General features: G+C 47.0%; 6 protein-coding genes across 6 annotated transcripts; 3 read left to right on the forward strand and 3 right to left on the reverse strand.

Moving 5' to 3' along the window:
* The first annotated feature begins 63 nt into the window (after positions 1-63).
* On the forward strand, positions 64-1,273 carry ANOM_002366 (ribosome biogenesis protein Nhp2). The gene is made up of 2 exons (XM_015547623.1): positions 64-468; positions 636-1,273. The coding sequence occupies exons 1-2, from the start codon at positions 153-155 to the stop codon at positions 1,013-1,015; spliced, it is 696 nt and encodes a 231-aa protein (XP_015410573.1). The 5' UTR covers positions 64-152; the 3' UTR covers positions 1,016-1,273.
* A 718-nt stretch (positions 1,274-1,991) lies between these two features.
* Positions 1,992-5,553, forward strand: ANOM_002367 (NRPS-like enzyme). The gene is made up of 4 exons (XM_015547624.1): positions 1,992-2,375; positions 2,433-2,694; positions 2,821-4,991; positions 5,045-5,553. The coding sequence occupies exons 1-4, from the start codon at positions 2,082-2,084 to the stop codon at positions 5,435-5,437; spliced, it is 3,120 nt and encodes a 1,039-aa protein (XP_015410574.1). The 5' UTR covers positions 1,992-2,081; the 3' UTR covers positions 5,438-5,553.
* Positions 5,554-5,830: 277 nt separating this feature from the next.
* ANOM_002368 (uncharacterized protein) lies at positions 5,831-6,918 on the reverse strand (the record flags this gene model as incomplete). Its single annotated transcript, XM_015547625.1, has 2 exons — positions 5,831-6,659; positions 6,713-6,918. Coding segments are annotated over 2 exons (897 nt in total), but the record flags the coding sequence as incomplete, so codon positions are not given.
* A 975-nt stretch (positions 6,919-7,893) lies between these two features.
* On the reverse strand, positions 7,894-8,378 carry ANOM_002369 (uncharacterized protein; the record flags this gene model as incomplete). Its single annotated transcript, XM_015547626.1, has 2 exons — positions 7,894-8,208; positions 8,265-8,378. 2 exons carry the CDS (start codon positions 8,376-8,378, stop codon positions 7,894-7,896), a joined length of 429 nt encoding a protein of 142 aa, XP_015410576.1.
* Positions 8,379-10,900: 2,522 nt separating this feature from the next.
* On the forward strand, positions 10,901-12,787 carry ANOM_002370 (Ygr210 GTPase family protein; the record flags this gene model as incomplete). The annotated part of the gene is made up of 11 exons (XM_015547627.1): positions 10,901-10,936; positions 10,996-11,053; positions 11,123-11,132; positions 11,240-11,508; positions 11,577-11,670; positions 11,723-11,754; positions 11,808-12,019; positions 12,074-12,279; positions 12,337-12,519; positions 12,576-12,696; positions 12,761-12,787. The coding sequence occupies 11 exons, from the start codon at positions 10,901-10,903 to the stop codon at positions 12,785-12,787; spliced, it is 1,248 nt and encodes a 415-aa protein (XP_015410540.1).
* Positions 12,754-13,528, reverse strand: ANOM_002371 (uncharacterized protein; the record flags this gene model as incomplete). The annotated part of the gene is made up of 2 exons (XM_015547628.1): positions 12,754-12,920; positions 13,029-13,528. Coding segments are annotated over 2 exons (486 nt in total), but the record flags the coding sequence as incomplete, so codon positions are not given.
* Between the last annotated feature and the right edge of the window lie 182 nt (positions 13,529-13,710).

A 13,710-nucleotide genomic window follows, 5' to 3' on the forward strand; every position in this document is an offset into this window, starting at 1 on the left:
AAAGGATTAGCGCCGAAATTTTGAAAGATTTCGAATTTTTGCGGCCTCCAAAAGTGACCGATAAACTACTACTCCCCACGCCACCGTCCTCCGATTGTCGCCCTTTTCCCTCCTCGTTTTGTTCGATTCCCCGGGTAGTACCAGACTTCAAAATGGCCAAGGACAAGGTTGAGAAGAAGGACAAGCGCGAGAAGAAGGAAAAGCGCTCGGAGAAGGACGGTGTCCACAAGAGCAAGAAGGACAAGAAGGAGAAGAAGGATAGGACTTCTCTCGCCGACGCAGTTGAGCAAGAGCTCACTACCAAGGTTCTGGATGGAATTGACGGTGCTGTCGCTGCGGAAGCCACTGCCATTGTCGAGACTGAGGTGATGGATGTCGATGCCCGCCCTGTTGGCGCCCTCGTGCCGTTTGCCCAGCCTTTGGTCGAAGACAAGTCGGCAAAGAAGGTGTTGAAGAGCGTGAAGAAGGGTAAGTTAAATCTTAATTCCAACCCACTTCCGGATGTTGCGCATGTGTCTCGTCCCTCAAACCGAATCAATTTCACTTTTACAATCTTAAACCATCTATGATTCGTATTGCTAAATGTAAAGCTTCCATCTCGTTTCAATGACGCTAATATGATGATTCTACTGTAGCCGCCGTGAACAAGTGCCTCAAGCGCGGTGTGAAGGAAGTTGTCAAGGCTCTCCGGAAATCTCCCGTTCCTGCACCTAACGCCCCGATCAGCACTCCCAATGGAGTTGTGATCCTTGCTGCCGACATCTCACCGATGGATGTCATCTCGCATATCCCTGTCCTCTGTGAGGACCATGGCATTCCTTACGTTTTCGTCACATCTCGAGCTGAGCTCGGTAACTCTGCCGCAACAAAGCGTCCCACCAGTGTCACCATGGTTGTCCCCAAGTCGGCTGCAAAGGGTAAGAAGAGTGAATCAGCAGATGATGAGGACTTTAGCGGTGTGTACGATGAGCTGGTCAAGCTCGCTCAGAAGGAGGCCAAGAAGCTGAACCTTTAAATTTGAGCGACTTTGACCTTCGTTATTTGTTTTTGTTATTTTAATTATAAGGCTTCTTTATATTTCTTGTCGCTTGTTATGACTGTACAGTTCCACTTTGATGTCTGACAAGATAGTGCATGTCTTCGGGGTCTGGCCTTTGGGACGTGTTCGTTGGGTTGATCTTTTATGATGTGTCCGTTGCAAATCTGGCGTTCTCAAATCGGTGTACGAAAAAAGGCAGGAAATGTGGAAATAGAAATTTTTCTATTCAACCAAGTGCTCTGGTCATGTAGCAAGTCTCGCCAGTGATTTATACTACATACTCGCAGCGAGCGTGGAAAACGGTCGTACACGTGACACAGGTTCTCGACTAAGCTTTCGAACTATTGTTTTTCTTGCAGATAGCAACACTCCGCAGGTTTGCATTTGCCACAATCTATGTCGATTGGGGGAAATTGGCCGCTTCTAGACTTGGGGCCGTCTTTGTGCTGACCAACTTTCCACAGATGTGATTTTGAGCACGCAACCCTTAGGGGCAATGCCAAGTGGACGATAGAGTTGAATCGTGACCCTCAAGCTACGTGGTTTATGCATAACTCTGGCTCTTAAGCATTTCATGTGCTTACCTTCTTTATACTACCTTGAGAAGGCGCATGAAAATGCCTTGTCCTAGCTGGTCAGGTGTTTCATCTACATGCGGTATGATATCTTAGGCATCGGTTCACTTCACCCTGCAAAGTCAATCCGGTCTCTCTGACCACAGTAATATGCCCAACACGTCAACATGCTTATTGGTGTCTATGCGGCTACGAATTCGATGTTGTCATTCGCCCCGAACATCGCCGAAAACTTAGCAAACAAAGGACCGGATATTCAGCTTGCATGGGCCAATTGACCCTTGCAGACGGCATTCATAAAGGGGCATTCGAGAGGATTATAAAATGCTGGGTTAAACAGGAGATTTACCTCTCCTTGCTGGCAACGGTGAAAACCGAAAACCTGCACATCTTTCGTCCTCTCCAGTCCTTGAACCCTCGGTTCTCAATTTGTTTTTTTTTTATCATTACGAGCACACTATTGCATCATGGCAGAGCAAGCAGCCGCCCCTATTGGGAAGAGGCTTATGGTTCAAGTCATTGATGACGTGGCTGAGCGAGATCCAGAGAGGAAAGTCTGCGCTGTGCCTAAGGGCTCCGAGATCTCAGATGGGTTCTTTGACTTGACATTTAGAGAACTTGCCCATGCAGTGAATTATATGTCGTGGTGGATTATAGAGGCCTTTGGCCATAGCTCCACCATGGAGACATTAACTTATCTCGGAGCGAACGATATACGTTATCTTGTGATGGTAATGGCGTGTAACAAGACGGGCTATAAGGTGAGATGGTGGATTTATTTGATTCGGACGACCTGGTACTGATCAGGGAACTGTTAGCCCCTACTTTCATCGACTAGAAACTCAGATGAAGCACATCTTCGCCTACTCGAAGTCACCAATTGCTCAAAACTGGCATATAGTACAGAAAGAAGCCAGAGAGCGATGGAAATAAAGGTTCTTCGACCTGACTTGACGACCGTGGAAATCCCAGCCTCAAAAGAGATAATCGGTGGTCCTACAACACTGTACAAATTTTCTAAGTCTTTTGAAGAAGTCAAGGATGATGTGGCTTTCATCGCCCATAGCTCTGGTACAACTGGTGAGTAGTAGTGGGAGACATAGTATGGACAAAGGTGTACAAATGTACAACCGTTGCCAAATGCCTAATTTGGTGCAATAAGCCATGCCTCTAGATAATGAACTGATGATATTCCTTAAATGACAGGAATCCCGAAACCTATCCAACTGACTTTCGGCTACTTTGGTGCTCTGGATGCTGGTGCCTATGTTCCTATCACTCCAGGACGTTTCTCGGGCGTGCCTGATCGACTCAGCAAAGATGACGTTATCTTGGCCGCGGCGCCATTCTTTCACCTCATGGGGTTCTCGTTGCTGATCATATCTGTCTTTCACGGTATCCGTTGCGTGGTCGCGCCGGATAAGCCATTATCGACTGACTTCTTGACTTCTATGCTCAATGCAACCAAGCCCACGGCGATACTATTACCACCCTGCATCCTAGAGGATATGACCCTATCGGAAGCCTCTATGGAGGCCCTGTGGAACTTGAAGTATGTGTTTTGGGGTGGTTCCTCTCTCTCGCCTGAGGTCGGTCGTAAGATCAGAGAGCACACCCCGCTGACGGGCTTTATGGGAATGACCGAGGCTGGCTTTATACTGTCCTTGGCTCCCGAAGACAAGGACGACTGGGAGTATTTTGAATGGTGGCCGACCAATGGGATCGAGATGGAGTTAGTGGATGACGACCTGTATGAAATGGTCATCCACAGACATTACGATCCATTCCTACAACCCATCTTTCACACGTTCCCTGATTTGAACGAGTATCATACGAAGGATGTGTACACGCGGCACCCAACCAAGCCCAACCTGTGGAAGCTGCGTGGACGTCTAGATGACGTTGTATCGCTCAGTAATGGGGAGAAGTTCAACCCAGTGACGATGGAGAAGATCATCGAGGGGCATGCCTTAGTTGCGAGAGCTGTTGTTGTAGGCAATGGAAGATTTCAACCAGCTCTACTTGTTGAACCCAATTGGAATCAATGGAGTGAAGATAGTCCAGTTGGGGACTTGATCGCCCAGATCTGGCATACAGTTCAAGACGCAAACCGTATCAACCCAGCCCATGGGCGGATTATGAAGAACAAGATCGGGGTGGCATCTAAAAACAAACCGTTCCAGACTACACCCAAAGGGAGCACACAGCGACGGCTTGTCACTCGCGACTATGAGAAGGAGATCGAGGATATTTATACAAAACAGGACGATGAAATTTTGGAATATCAAATACCAGAGTCGGCTGATTTGTCTGGAATTCAGGGGTTTGTCCGAAATGTGGTTTCAGACGCTCTTGGATTCTCCTCGTTCTCAGACCAGACAGACTTTTACAATTTGGGGCTCGATTCTTTGCAGACAATGCAGCTTAGCCGGACTTTCCAAGGCTCAATATGTTCATGTCGGCCATCGACCAAGTCTAGGGCTATCACCGCTCAGAATATATACGGCAACCCCACTGTCGAACAATTGGCCAAGTTTATATACGGCGTCACTAGCAATGCGGAGCAGAGCATGGTATCGCGATCTGAAAAGATTGATGCTTTGGTGCAGAAATACACGGCTGACCTGCCTGAGCGCGAAGCTAATACACGCAAGACAACGGATCAACACACCGTACTTCTTACTGGATCTACCGGTTCGCTTGGGAATTATTTGCTCCATACCTTATTGAAAGATCCTTCTGTCATCAAAGTGTACTGCTTGAATCGATCAGAGGCAAGAGATAGACAGGTGAAAAGTTTCCAAGAGAAGGGATTAGAGTACGATTTCAGTCAAGGACGAGTCGAATTCCTTGTAGCATCTTTTGGCGAGGAGAAGTTCGGCCTCAGCGGAACCAAGTATGAAGAGATGCTCCGTACAGTAACTACAGTTATCCACAATGCCTGGAGAATGGATTTCAACATTTCAGTTGATTCATTCGAAGATGTCCACATTCGCGGCGTCCGTCATTTTATCGACTTCAGTATACAGAGCATACACCATGCCCACATCTTTTTCATGTCTTCTATAGGAACCATCGGCGGATGGAGCCTCGCCCATGGACCATCGGTTCCTGAAACACCCTTGGAGGATTGTGAATTGACTTTGCGTCAGGGATATGCCGAAGCAAAGCATATTTGCGAACGTATCTGCCTGGCAGCGTCTCAGAAAGCGGGCGTACCAACAACGCTTTTACGTCTGGGGCAGATTGCTGGTCCAACGACAGAAAATGGCATGTGGAATAGGCAGGAATGGCTACCGCTTATCGTTGCTACATCGAAGGCTATGGGCAAGATCCCTCGCACCTTAGGATCAATGCCAGTAGAGTGGACTCCAGTGGTAAGTTGCGATACAATCTCTCTACCTGAACTTCTCAGCTGACGACTGGATAGGACACACTTGCTGCTATCATCACAGAGCTTGTTCATACGCGCAGCACAAGCCAGAGGGACCCCGCCTGTTCTGTCTTCCACTTAGTTAACCCATCGGCGACTTCGTGGGAAAGCCTTCTGCCCGCGATTCAGGAGCGTTACAATGTCCAGCGAATTGAGATGTGTGAATGGGTCAATGAGTTGGAGAGCATCACCAACCCATCACCAGCAGAGGTTACGGCGAAGCCCGCATTGAAGCTACTTAACTTTTACCAAGGACTGGTGGAAGGCGAAGGAGCATTGTCAGCTCCCATTGAAGTGGAAAAGACAAAGGAGGCGAGCATTACCATGAAGTCGATGAGACCGATCTCGACTGAATTGATGGCAAACTGGGTGAAGCAGTGGAACTTCTAGTCCAAATTTGTCCACTGTATATTTGTCGTAGATGTCAGGGCTTCTTCATTAGCATACATACAGGGAACAGCTAGCGACCATATAAACTCATACATAAACCCTGCACCACGAACATATAAATCCGTAACCCCACATCGAAGACTCTCGAAACAAATACACGCCCTTTTGTCTTCTTTAAGATCATTACAGAAGCCACCTTAACCAAACCCTCGGCCCCTTCCACCCCGTCAATTCCATAAGACAGGTTTCTATCAACAGCAATGTATGGGAACTAACGAATCATCCACGACGACACCCCAACACACAATCATTAGATCCCTACAAAGAAAGCAAAGTAGCATACTGATCTTTCCATGCAAAGACCAATTATTACTGTTTGATAGAAAGGCTGGTTTTTGATGATTGTTTTCTTTCATATTATCTATAATACATGGCCGTTTCTACAGGCTAAAGATGAAAATAACACAGGATACCCGCTCATGAGCTTTTCATTTTGTCCGTCATAATCATTATTCAATTAAGCGCGCTGGTCAGACTGCAGAGGCTGGTACCAGTGCTGGTTGTCAACACCCTTTTGCTCCCGGCCAGCCGGTGTGGCGGTAGGTCCAGATTCTGCCTGCCTATGCTGCAAGCCCTTCGTGGCGAGACGGCCAGGGTCGTTCTCGCCGCCAATATCGGTGGTGAAGCTCGCGTTGTTGCTGTCGTCGAAACCGCCCTCTTTCAGGTTCTTGCCGTGGGGCTTCTTGCTACTGAAGTCACCGACCACATCCTCGGCATATGATGGTGCGGCGCCAGTCTTGGACCGGGTCTGGTAACCACTGCCGCTAGCATTGGCTGTGCCACGCTGCTGGTTCTGAGAGGCATTGGACTGCTGTTGGGTTCCTTGCTGCTGCTTGGAACCAGTAGGGCCACCAACGTAGCCGGAGGTTGGAAGATGGGTGCCAGGGAAGTCACCTTGGCCACCGAGACCTTCGGGGTACTTCTCCTGTCTGTTGAGGTTCTCTCGAGCAGCACCGACTGGAGCTGATGGCAGCTCGGAGGCAGCGGATGTGTCCTTGGTGTTCAGGGTAGACTGCTGGCCAGTCACCCCGAGAGGTTGGGCACCACGGTTTTGAGAGTAGACGCCACCCTTGGTGGCAGATTCGGCAGCGAGAGAGTCCCCGGACACAGGTCCAGAGGATTCCTGGATGGGGTTGCGGTAGGCTTCAGGATCAGTGGTGACCTGGGAGCCGTTAGCCAGAGTTTCACGCATATATTCTGAGCTTGTAAACTTACCTTGGTGCTGCGAGGGCCTTGACCGATGGGCTGTCCTTGAAGATCCATGATGATAGATGTATGTGAAAAATGCGAATAAGTTCGAGAGCTGTAGATGGGAACTGGAAGTAGTTTGAACTGTTGGGAATCGTAGTATCGGAGATCTCTGTTTCGAATGATCTGATTTAGACAGGCTGAGCAGTACGATAGCAATGCTATATAAGATTGGAATCTCCTGCCATCAACTATGATATCCAGATCATCGACCTGGATGATGTCATTCTGACGGTCAAGTCCACCCTATCCGAGCCCTCAGCGGACGGCCCAACAGGTACGTCAAGGAGCACAGATCCCGAATATTGAGACCCCTTTAGTGGCGATCTAGCTCGATGACAAGAAAGAAAGAGCCCACTTTGTCCGGGATCGTAGTGTCCAGAATCCCGTCGGATGGCCCTCCTACCGCCTATGGTATCGTGTAGCCGGACAAGGTCGGCTCTCCACATACCCTACTACCGAGTTTGGTGTGGCTTCCGTGGTCGTCTCGATTGCGTTAACGAATGCTGGATGAATGCCATCCCTGTGGGAACAATATTACCGGACGATGGCGTAGCAACATGATGCAGTGACGTCATCGTCACTGCCACCAACCTATGTTGCAACGAAGGGGCATGATACCATCATATCCCGAGACAATAGCAGCGCAACTGCTTATGTTTCAAATCATGAGAGAAAAGTGATTGACGATCTGATACATCAGTTTCGCAATCATGAATGTTGGGTGGTTGAAATAGAACTTCCTTTAAACTTTTTGATTAACCCGATTCACAAAGTGACATCTATGGGTCATGTGATCTTTACAAAGTATCAACTTTCAAAAGTAAATAATTTATGTAACTGTGATGCGTCGATTTAAGTGTAAGAGAGCCTAAACAAAGAGATATCCGAGCCATGCCGTGGTATAGCAATATCTACAAAGTTTGTTCAAAGTTCAGCCAGGCTAGTTGACATTTATGAGCAATCCTGGGAGTACACCACTACGATTTTGATATTTACGGAAAGAAGAATAACAAAATTCATCCGAGTAAATACTTTTCATGTGTTGTTATGCATGAATAGCTACTAAAATACAAAGATAATTGCGCTCATGATGTATAAAGCCCATAGACCACGTCCGGTATCCATCAAACTCCTAAAATCATAAATTACCGTGCCAGAGCATCCTTGGGAAGATCACTTAGATTGTCCTTCCCCTGGCGCCCAACATTGCCCAGAGGCTGAGTTTGCTTGTGCAACTCTGCTCCATCTACACGGACACTGCTGCTGGCGGTTGCGGGCTCTCTCAGAGCGCTGTTGCCCTCTCCAGACACAGGTCCCTCGTGGCGGCCAGAGCCAACGTTGACGGTCCTCTGGTCTAAGGAGTTCCAGTCGCTAGCGACTGGTGGCTGATCAGGTAGAGGCAGGTTGGACTTGGTCTGTTCAATCTGCTGCTTCTTGTCGGTGTTCTCGCCAAGGAGGGACTATAGAGCGATTAGTCGAGGTTCGCAACATGATCACCTCTGAATTCCCGACTTACCTTCATAGCCGAGACATCTGAGTTCTTGGGGGTGTTTCCCTGGTGGGCTTGGGAGATCTTGGACTCAGGCTTGCGAATATCCTGAGTGGTGGTGTGGAAGGTCTGGTCGGACATTTTGTATGAAGTAGTATAGGAAATTGTTTTGGTCGAGATGGGATTGAAGTTGGTTGATTGAAAATGTAATTAAGAGAGTATTCTGATTCTGATTCTGATTAAGAGAATTTCATTTACCAGAGGATCTCCGGTTACTTATATGCTTGTTGTTGGGAGTATGATGCGAAGGCTGGTGACGTTGTTACACCTATGACGACATAGCCGATGTCCAGGTTCTGGATGAAGCAAAACCCACACTGGGAACAGTACGGCGGAGAAACCCCGAACCCTGGGACTCGAATACATAATTTGAGTATTCTATGATCCAATCGAATCAATGCGCTCTTGGTGGCTTCACAATTGTACCTTTGGCCATCGTCACTGGATGCGCCCTGACTTCATACGATGTAACCTGGAAGGTTGTTATTGGAGAATGATTCGTAAACTCAATGAATTCTATTTTTGAAATTTTATGGTAGTAAGCCTAGGCCTAGAATGGCAGGTCATCGTGTGTCCGACCTTCTCTAATCCAAAGAATACTCCGATGGGTCTCTTTCATCACTCATCCAGTATATATGGACTTCTATGACGCATTTCTTTGTATCCATACTATGTACATGATTGTATCTCCGCTAATATGGTGAAACAGGGGTAAAACATCTAGATCTTTCTACACAGAATATCAAAGCTTTTCCCATATGAAATCATTAAGCATAATGCATACACCTGAGTTGGATCTGGAAAGCAGTGACCTCTGGAGGACTAAAGAAAAGGTAAACGTAGTATAGCGAGACTTCCGCGGTTCATTCTAGATACAGATGAGTAATGATTCAACCCGAACTGCTCACGGGCAGTTCTGCGTATACCACAGATTATGTTGAGAATAGACTCGTCTGGCTGCTACAGGACACAAAAGTCATATATGGAGACTCACATATCGACACAGTCTAAAAGGGCTAAGATTGACAAATTTCTCTTGGCCCAGATTAGATTTTCAAGCCTACATCGCTTATTGGCAGCATGAGCTAGTACACAAATTGTAGATCGCCCGTGAATATACCCAGAACATCTAAAATACGATAGTTGTTGATCCACCAGTTGGACAACCGCTCGGAGATGCGGACTTGTAGCAACAATATCTCTTGATGCCTACCCAGCAGCATGTATCATCACCACAACTTGACATACCGCACTCCCAGTGAGTAGCCTTTTCACAACTTCCCGCACAGAAGGGTGCAGTTCCGCTCCAGAAGCAGTCTCCTTGTGAAGGCATGAGATCTGTTCCGGTTGGGCTTCCCATCTGGTTGGCCGGTACGGTATTGTCTAGCTACAATAAGCACATTATCCATGACGATGCACAGGGTATTCGTTACCAATTACCACAGTAGCAGCTAGGGTGCTAAAGAAAAGCGAGAGTAGAATTGGATGCATGGCGAAATCGGCTAACCTTGCCTCCATATCAGCGAATTATAGTAATTTCGGCTGGTAAATGTAAGGCTCACAGATTAGTATGTACTCCAAAATAGACAAGGTAGGTCTCTGAAGATCCGCTTGTAGTTCAGTGGTGGTAATATAGATGTGCAGATTGAAGCTTCCCAGGACTTCGAGGAGCGACAAATGAACAGACTTAAATACGGGCTTCATCTCTTGTTTCATTGCTTCGGTTGTTGAAGTGTTACGTGTGCTCCCTTCGGAGCTGCCATATTCTTGAAACTCCTGTAACACCTGATCATCCAGGTGGAGTTCCCAATGGCTTCAACCCATTCAGCACTGAGTGGCTGAACATCAAGTACTCGTACCACATTTTCTAATTTGGACTTGGTCTTACGTTGCTGTCTGAGGACCTCTTGGAGCAATAAAATATAGATATGGGGTTCATGATGTGTTGTCGTTTGAGGGATAAAGAGATGCAGCAGGATGGCTGAAGAGTAAAGGGGTCTTAGTAGTGTGTACCAACTGCTTATTGAGTATTTTGAAGGGTCTCTCTTACAATTATAGTCAGCCTAAGATCCTTAAATCAAAGAGTGATTGCGCTACTATTTATTTAGAGAGTACTGTCGATTAACGACCACGACTTGCGAGTACTACATATGGCTTCGTTGATATAGAACCACCACAGTAAATAAATATACTTATATATGTTGCAAATGCGCCCTTGGATCAATCTTTGGATACGGTGTATTTTCTTAAATGAGCTGCATATGCCACCACATGCTGTGTTCCATTGTCCAGTAGTACATGAAGTACCACAAGGTAGTTGAGAGCAAGCACTATTCACATGTATGATAAATGTTTAAGATTGGTAGAGGGAAATCAGTAAACGGTTTCAACGCGCTATACCCAGAACAGTGACGCTAGCCTGCCTTAGGACATAAAGGGTTCAAGGTAGACCGCCTTCCGTTACAAGACGCCGGAACTGACCACCAATTCCCCGCTAACCAGCGAAATGATTTTTTTGGTTACATGTTGTTAGACAGGAATAGACTCTTATTCTGCCGTTGTGTTTCTTAATTGTACGTTCTGTTACTCAGATATCTGCTAGTATGCCTAGGGATCCATTGATTGGGTTGGTTGGAAAGGTCTGCTACTCTTCGTTATCTCGGAAGATACGCCGCTGACTGAACTGAGGGGCATGTAGCCATCCAGTGGAAAATCGACAACGCTGAATAGTTTGACAGACGCTACTTCGAAAGTTGGTAAGGTTATCTTTGTTAGCTGTGTAGCCAAAGTATATGTGCATTGACCGGGACATTTTCTATATGTAGGGAACTTCCCGTAAGTAAAACCAGAATGCGACTCCGTCATATCGCTCCATTACAATTTACGCAAACCCCAATAATACAAATCTCGTTGTACCAAGACGTCTAATCTGCGATATTCAGTTTCACTACAATCGATCCTCAGCGCGCCATTGGCTACCTCCAAATAGAATGTGCATGCCAGCGATACGGTGTGTCGGATAAGTGCAAACCGAATTATGGAGGCTGTATAGAAGGAAGACGCTCTGTCCCCATTGAGCTCTTGGACGTTGCAGGTCTCGTTCCAGGCGCGCATCAAGGTCGAGGGTTGGGTAACAAGTTCTTGGATGATTTGCGTCATGCGGATGCCTTGATCCACGTGGTTGATGTTAGTGGAACCACGGACGCAGAAGGTCAGGATATGTCGCGGTTTCGCAAGCGCAAGAAGAAGTATTGGCTAACAGGCCTATGCGCATTTCAGGGAAAGCAACTCGAGGTTACGATCCTTCACAAGATATTGAATGGTTACATTCCGAGATTGTGCGCTGGGTCTTGGGAAACTTGATGCAAAGATGGTAAACCAACACACTTCTGAACCTACGCTGTCAGTGCTGATGATTCTTATAGGGGATCCATCAAGAGGAGACATATGGCCATAAGTCAGTCGACAGTAATTCCTTGGCGCTTTCTTGTATACTGACACTTAAAATAGAGGCGACGGCCGTGGACACCTTACAGGGGCAGTTCTCCGGCTATGGAAGTACGTCAACGATTGTTGCACGCTGCTTAGATCGGATAGGCTTGAAGGAGCCACTTGAAGACTGGTCTGATGAGACTGTTGAGAAGGTTGTCAAAGCTTTTATCGATGAAAAATTCCCCACGGTCTATGCGTTAAATAAAATCGATCATCCCGACGCAGACAAGGTTTGTCAGCACTCCCGTTTGGCTTTTGATCGACGCTGACAAGAGTGGTTTTAGAATATCAGCAAAATCGCCAAAATGCAGGACCCTCAGTCCATTGTCCTCTGCTCCGCAATATCAGAAGTGTTCCTTCGGAGGTTAGCGAAACAAAATTACATCAAATACGTCGAAGGAAGCGAATTTCTAGATACGCGAGAAGACCTCATAGAGATGGGAGAACCGGATGGCGGTGGCTTAAAGGAGATGGATGAGAAGTTGAAGACGTAGGTCACTCTTGTATTTGCGCAACATCCGCCTTGCTAACCTGAACATCACATTAGCCGTGTCGAAAATTTGAAAGACATGGTACTTTATCGTTTTGGCTCAACTGGAGTTGTGCAATGTCTTTCGCGTGCCGCAGAGCTCCTGGGTCTGGTACCAGTCTTCCCAGTAAGGAACGTACACACTTTCGCATCAGGAGCCGGAAGCGATGCAGCGTTCCGCGATTGTGTCCTGGTTAAGAAGTAAGTAATGCAGATTGCAAATACCCCACCCCATTAATCCATCTGACACCGAGTAGGGGCACTACGGTTGGAGATGTTGCTCAAAAGGTCATGGGCGATATACCGATCTCCTACATCGAGGGCGTTGGTGGTATCCGCGTCTCAGAAGATGAAATTGTGCAAGTAGGAAAACATGATGTAGGTGCTAACTTCTCAACAATTATGCCAATACCGCTCGCTAACCCGCATCCCTCATTTTTAGGTACTATCCTTCAAGCCTGGTCGATAGATCTCATTATTCAATTTATGTACAGTTGATATGTGTGGGAACGAACAATACAACGCTTATGGCGGCTGTCAAAAGTACATAGCCGAATTGAATGAAGCAGAAAAGCAACCCAACTTACAGATCAATGACCCTTCTGTGAACGATATCAATAGTCAGTCGCCTGGTCTTGGTGGGGGGTATCAACTTTTATCCCAGGAATGTCCTAGCTTATTTCTACGAGCGTAAAGGTTTGAAAACATACCTGAGCTCTTTCATCATTCATTCCGATGATCGGTTCAGGTGCCTTAGGATGCTCCTCCTTAGCCTTCTTCCAATGCTTTAACCCTTCTCTCTCCGTTGCTGCCTGAGGCTTATCACTTCGGGCTACTCCCTCATATTCTTCCCTGTCCTTCAAACCAGAAGAAGCCCCTTCAACAGCTGGATCAGTGTTATCACCCTTCTTGCTTCGGTCCACAGCATGATCTTCTGTTGATGTTCCTTTCCAATCTTGCGTTATGCCACTGTTGAGGCGAACCCGCACACTTCCGGGCGTGTGGAACGCCGCTGGCTGCCACACGGAACAAAGCGGAAGTAAGCAGAGACGTGGCGGCCGTGGCGTGAGCAGATGATGCAGCTTTGAAGCTGGAGTAGGGAGTTTTGAGCTGTTCGGCATCTTGGGTTTATGATTTATGACTGGGATTGGGCTTCTCAAGAAAATTATGTTGTACAAAAGCAATATTCTTATATATGGCACATATACCTGCGAAGAATATATATTTTAACAAATGGAGAGTCTACATGTTGTTTGGCCTGGTTTTAGAGTGCTTCACCTAGACCCCGGTCTTATGACGTCTACATGCTGCAATCGTCCTATTAGCCACTAGCTTCAGGAAACCAGGGCTTAGGGCTCCAATTTGAGACCGCTTTTCTTATCGATAAGGAAG

The sequence above is a fragment of the Aspergillus nomiae genome (genome assembly GCF_001204775.2).
Source record: "Aspergillus nomiae NRRL 13137 chromosome Unknown contig00027, whole genome shotgun sequence".
NCBI classification, from domain to species: Eukaryota; Fungi; Ascomycota; class Eurotiomycetes; order Eurotiales; family Aspergillaceae; genus Aspergillus; species Aspergillus nomiae.

Excerpts from the sequence above, each read along its gene's own strand:
- ANOM_002366 (XM_015547623.1), top strand. The coding sequence starts at position 153 with ATGGCCAAGGACAAGGTTGAGAAGAAGGACAAGCGCGAGAAGAAGGAA. Across the intron at positions 469-635 it reads GTTGAAGAGCGTGAAGAAGG|CCGCCGTGAACAAGTGCCTC; the intron begins GTAAGTTAAATC and ends ATTCTACTGTAG.
- ANOM_002367 (XM_015547624.1), top strand. The coding sequence starts at position 2,082 with ATGGCAGAGCAAGCAGCCGCCCCTATTGGGAAGAGGCTTATGGTTCAA. Across the intron at positions 2,695-2,820 it reads CCATAGCTCTGGTACAACTG|GAATCCCGAAACCTATCCAA; the intron begins GTGAGTAGTAGT and ends CTTAAATGACAG. Across the intron at positions 4,992-5,044 it reads CAGTAGAGTGGACTCCAGTG|GACACACTTGCTGCTATCAT; the intron begins GTAAGTTGCGAT and ends ACGACTGGATAG.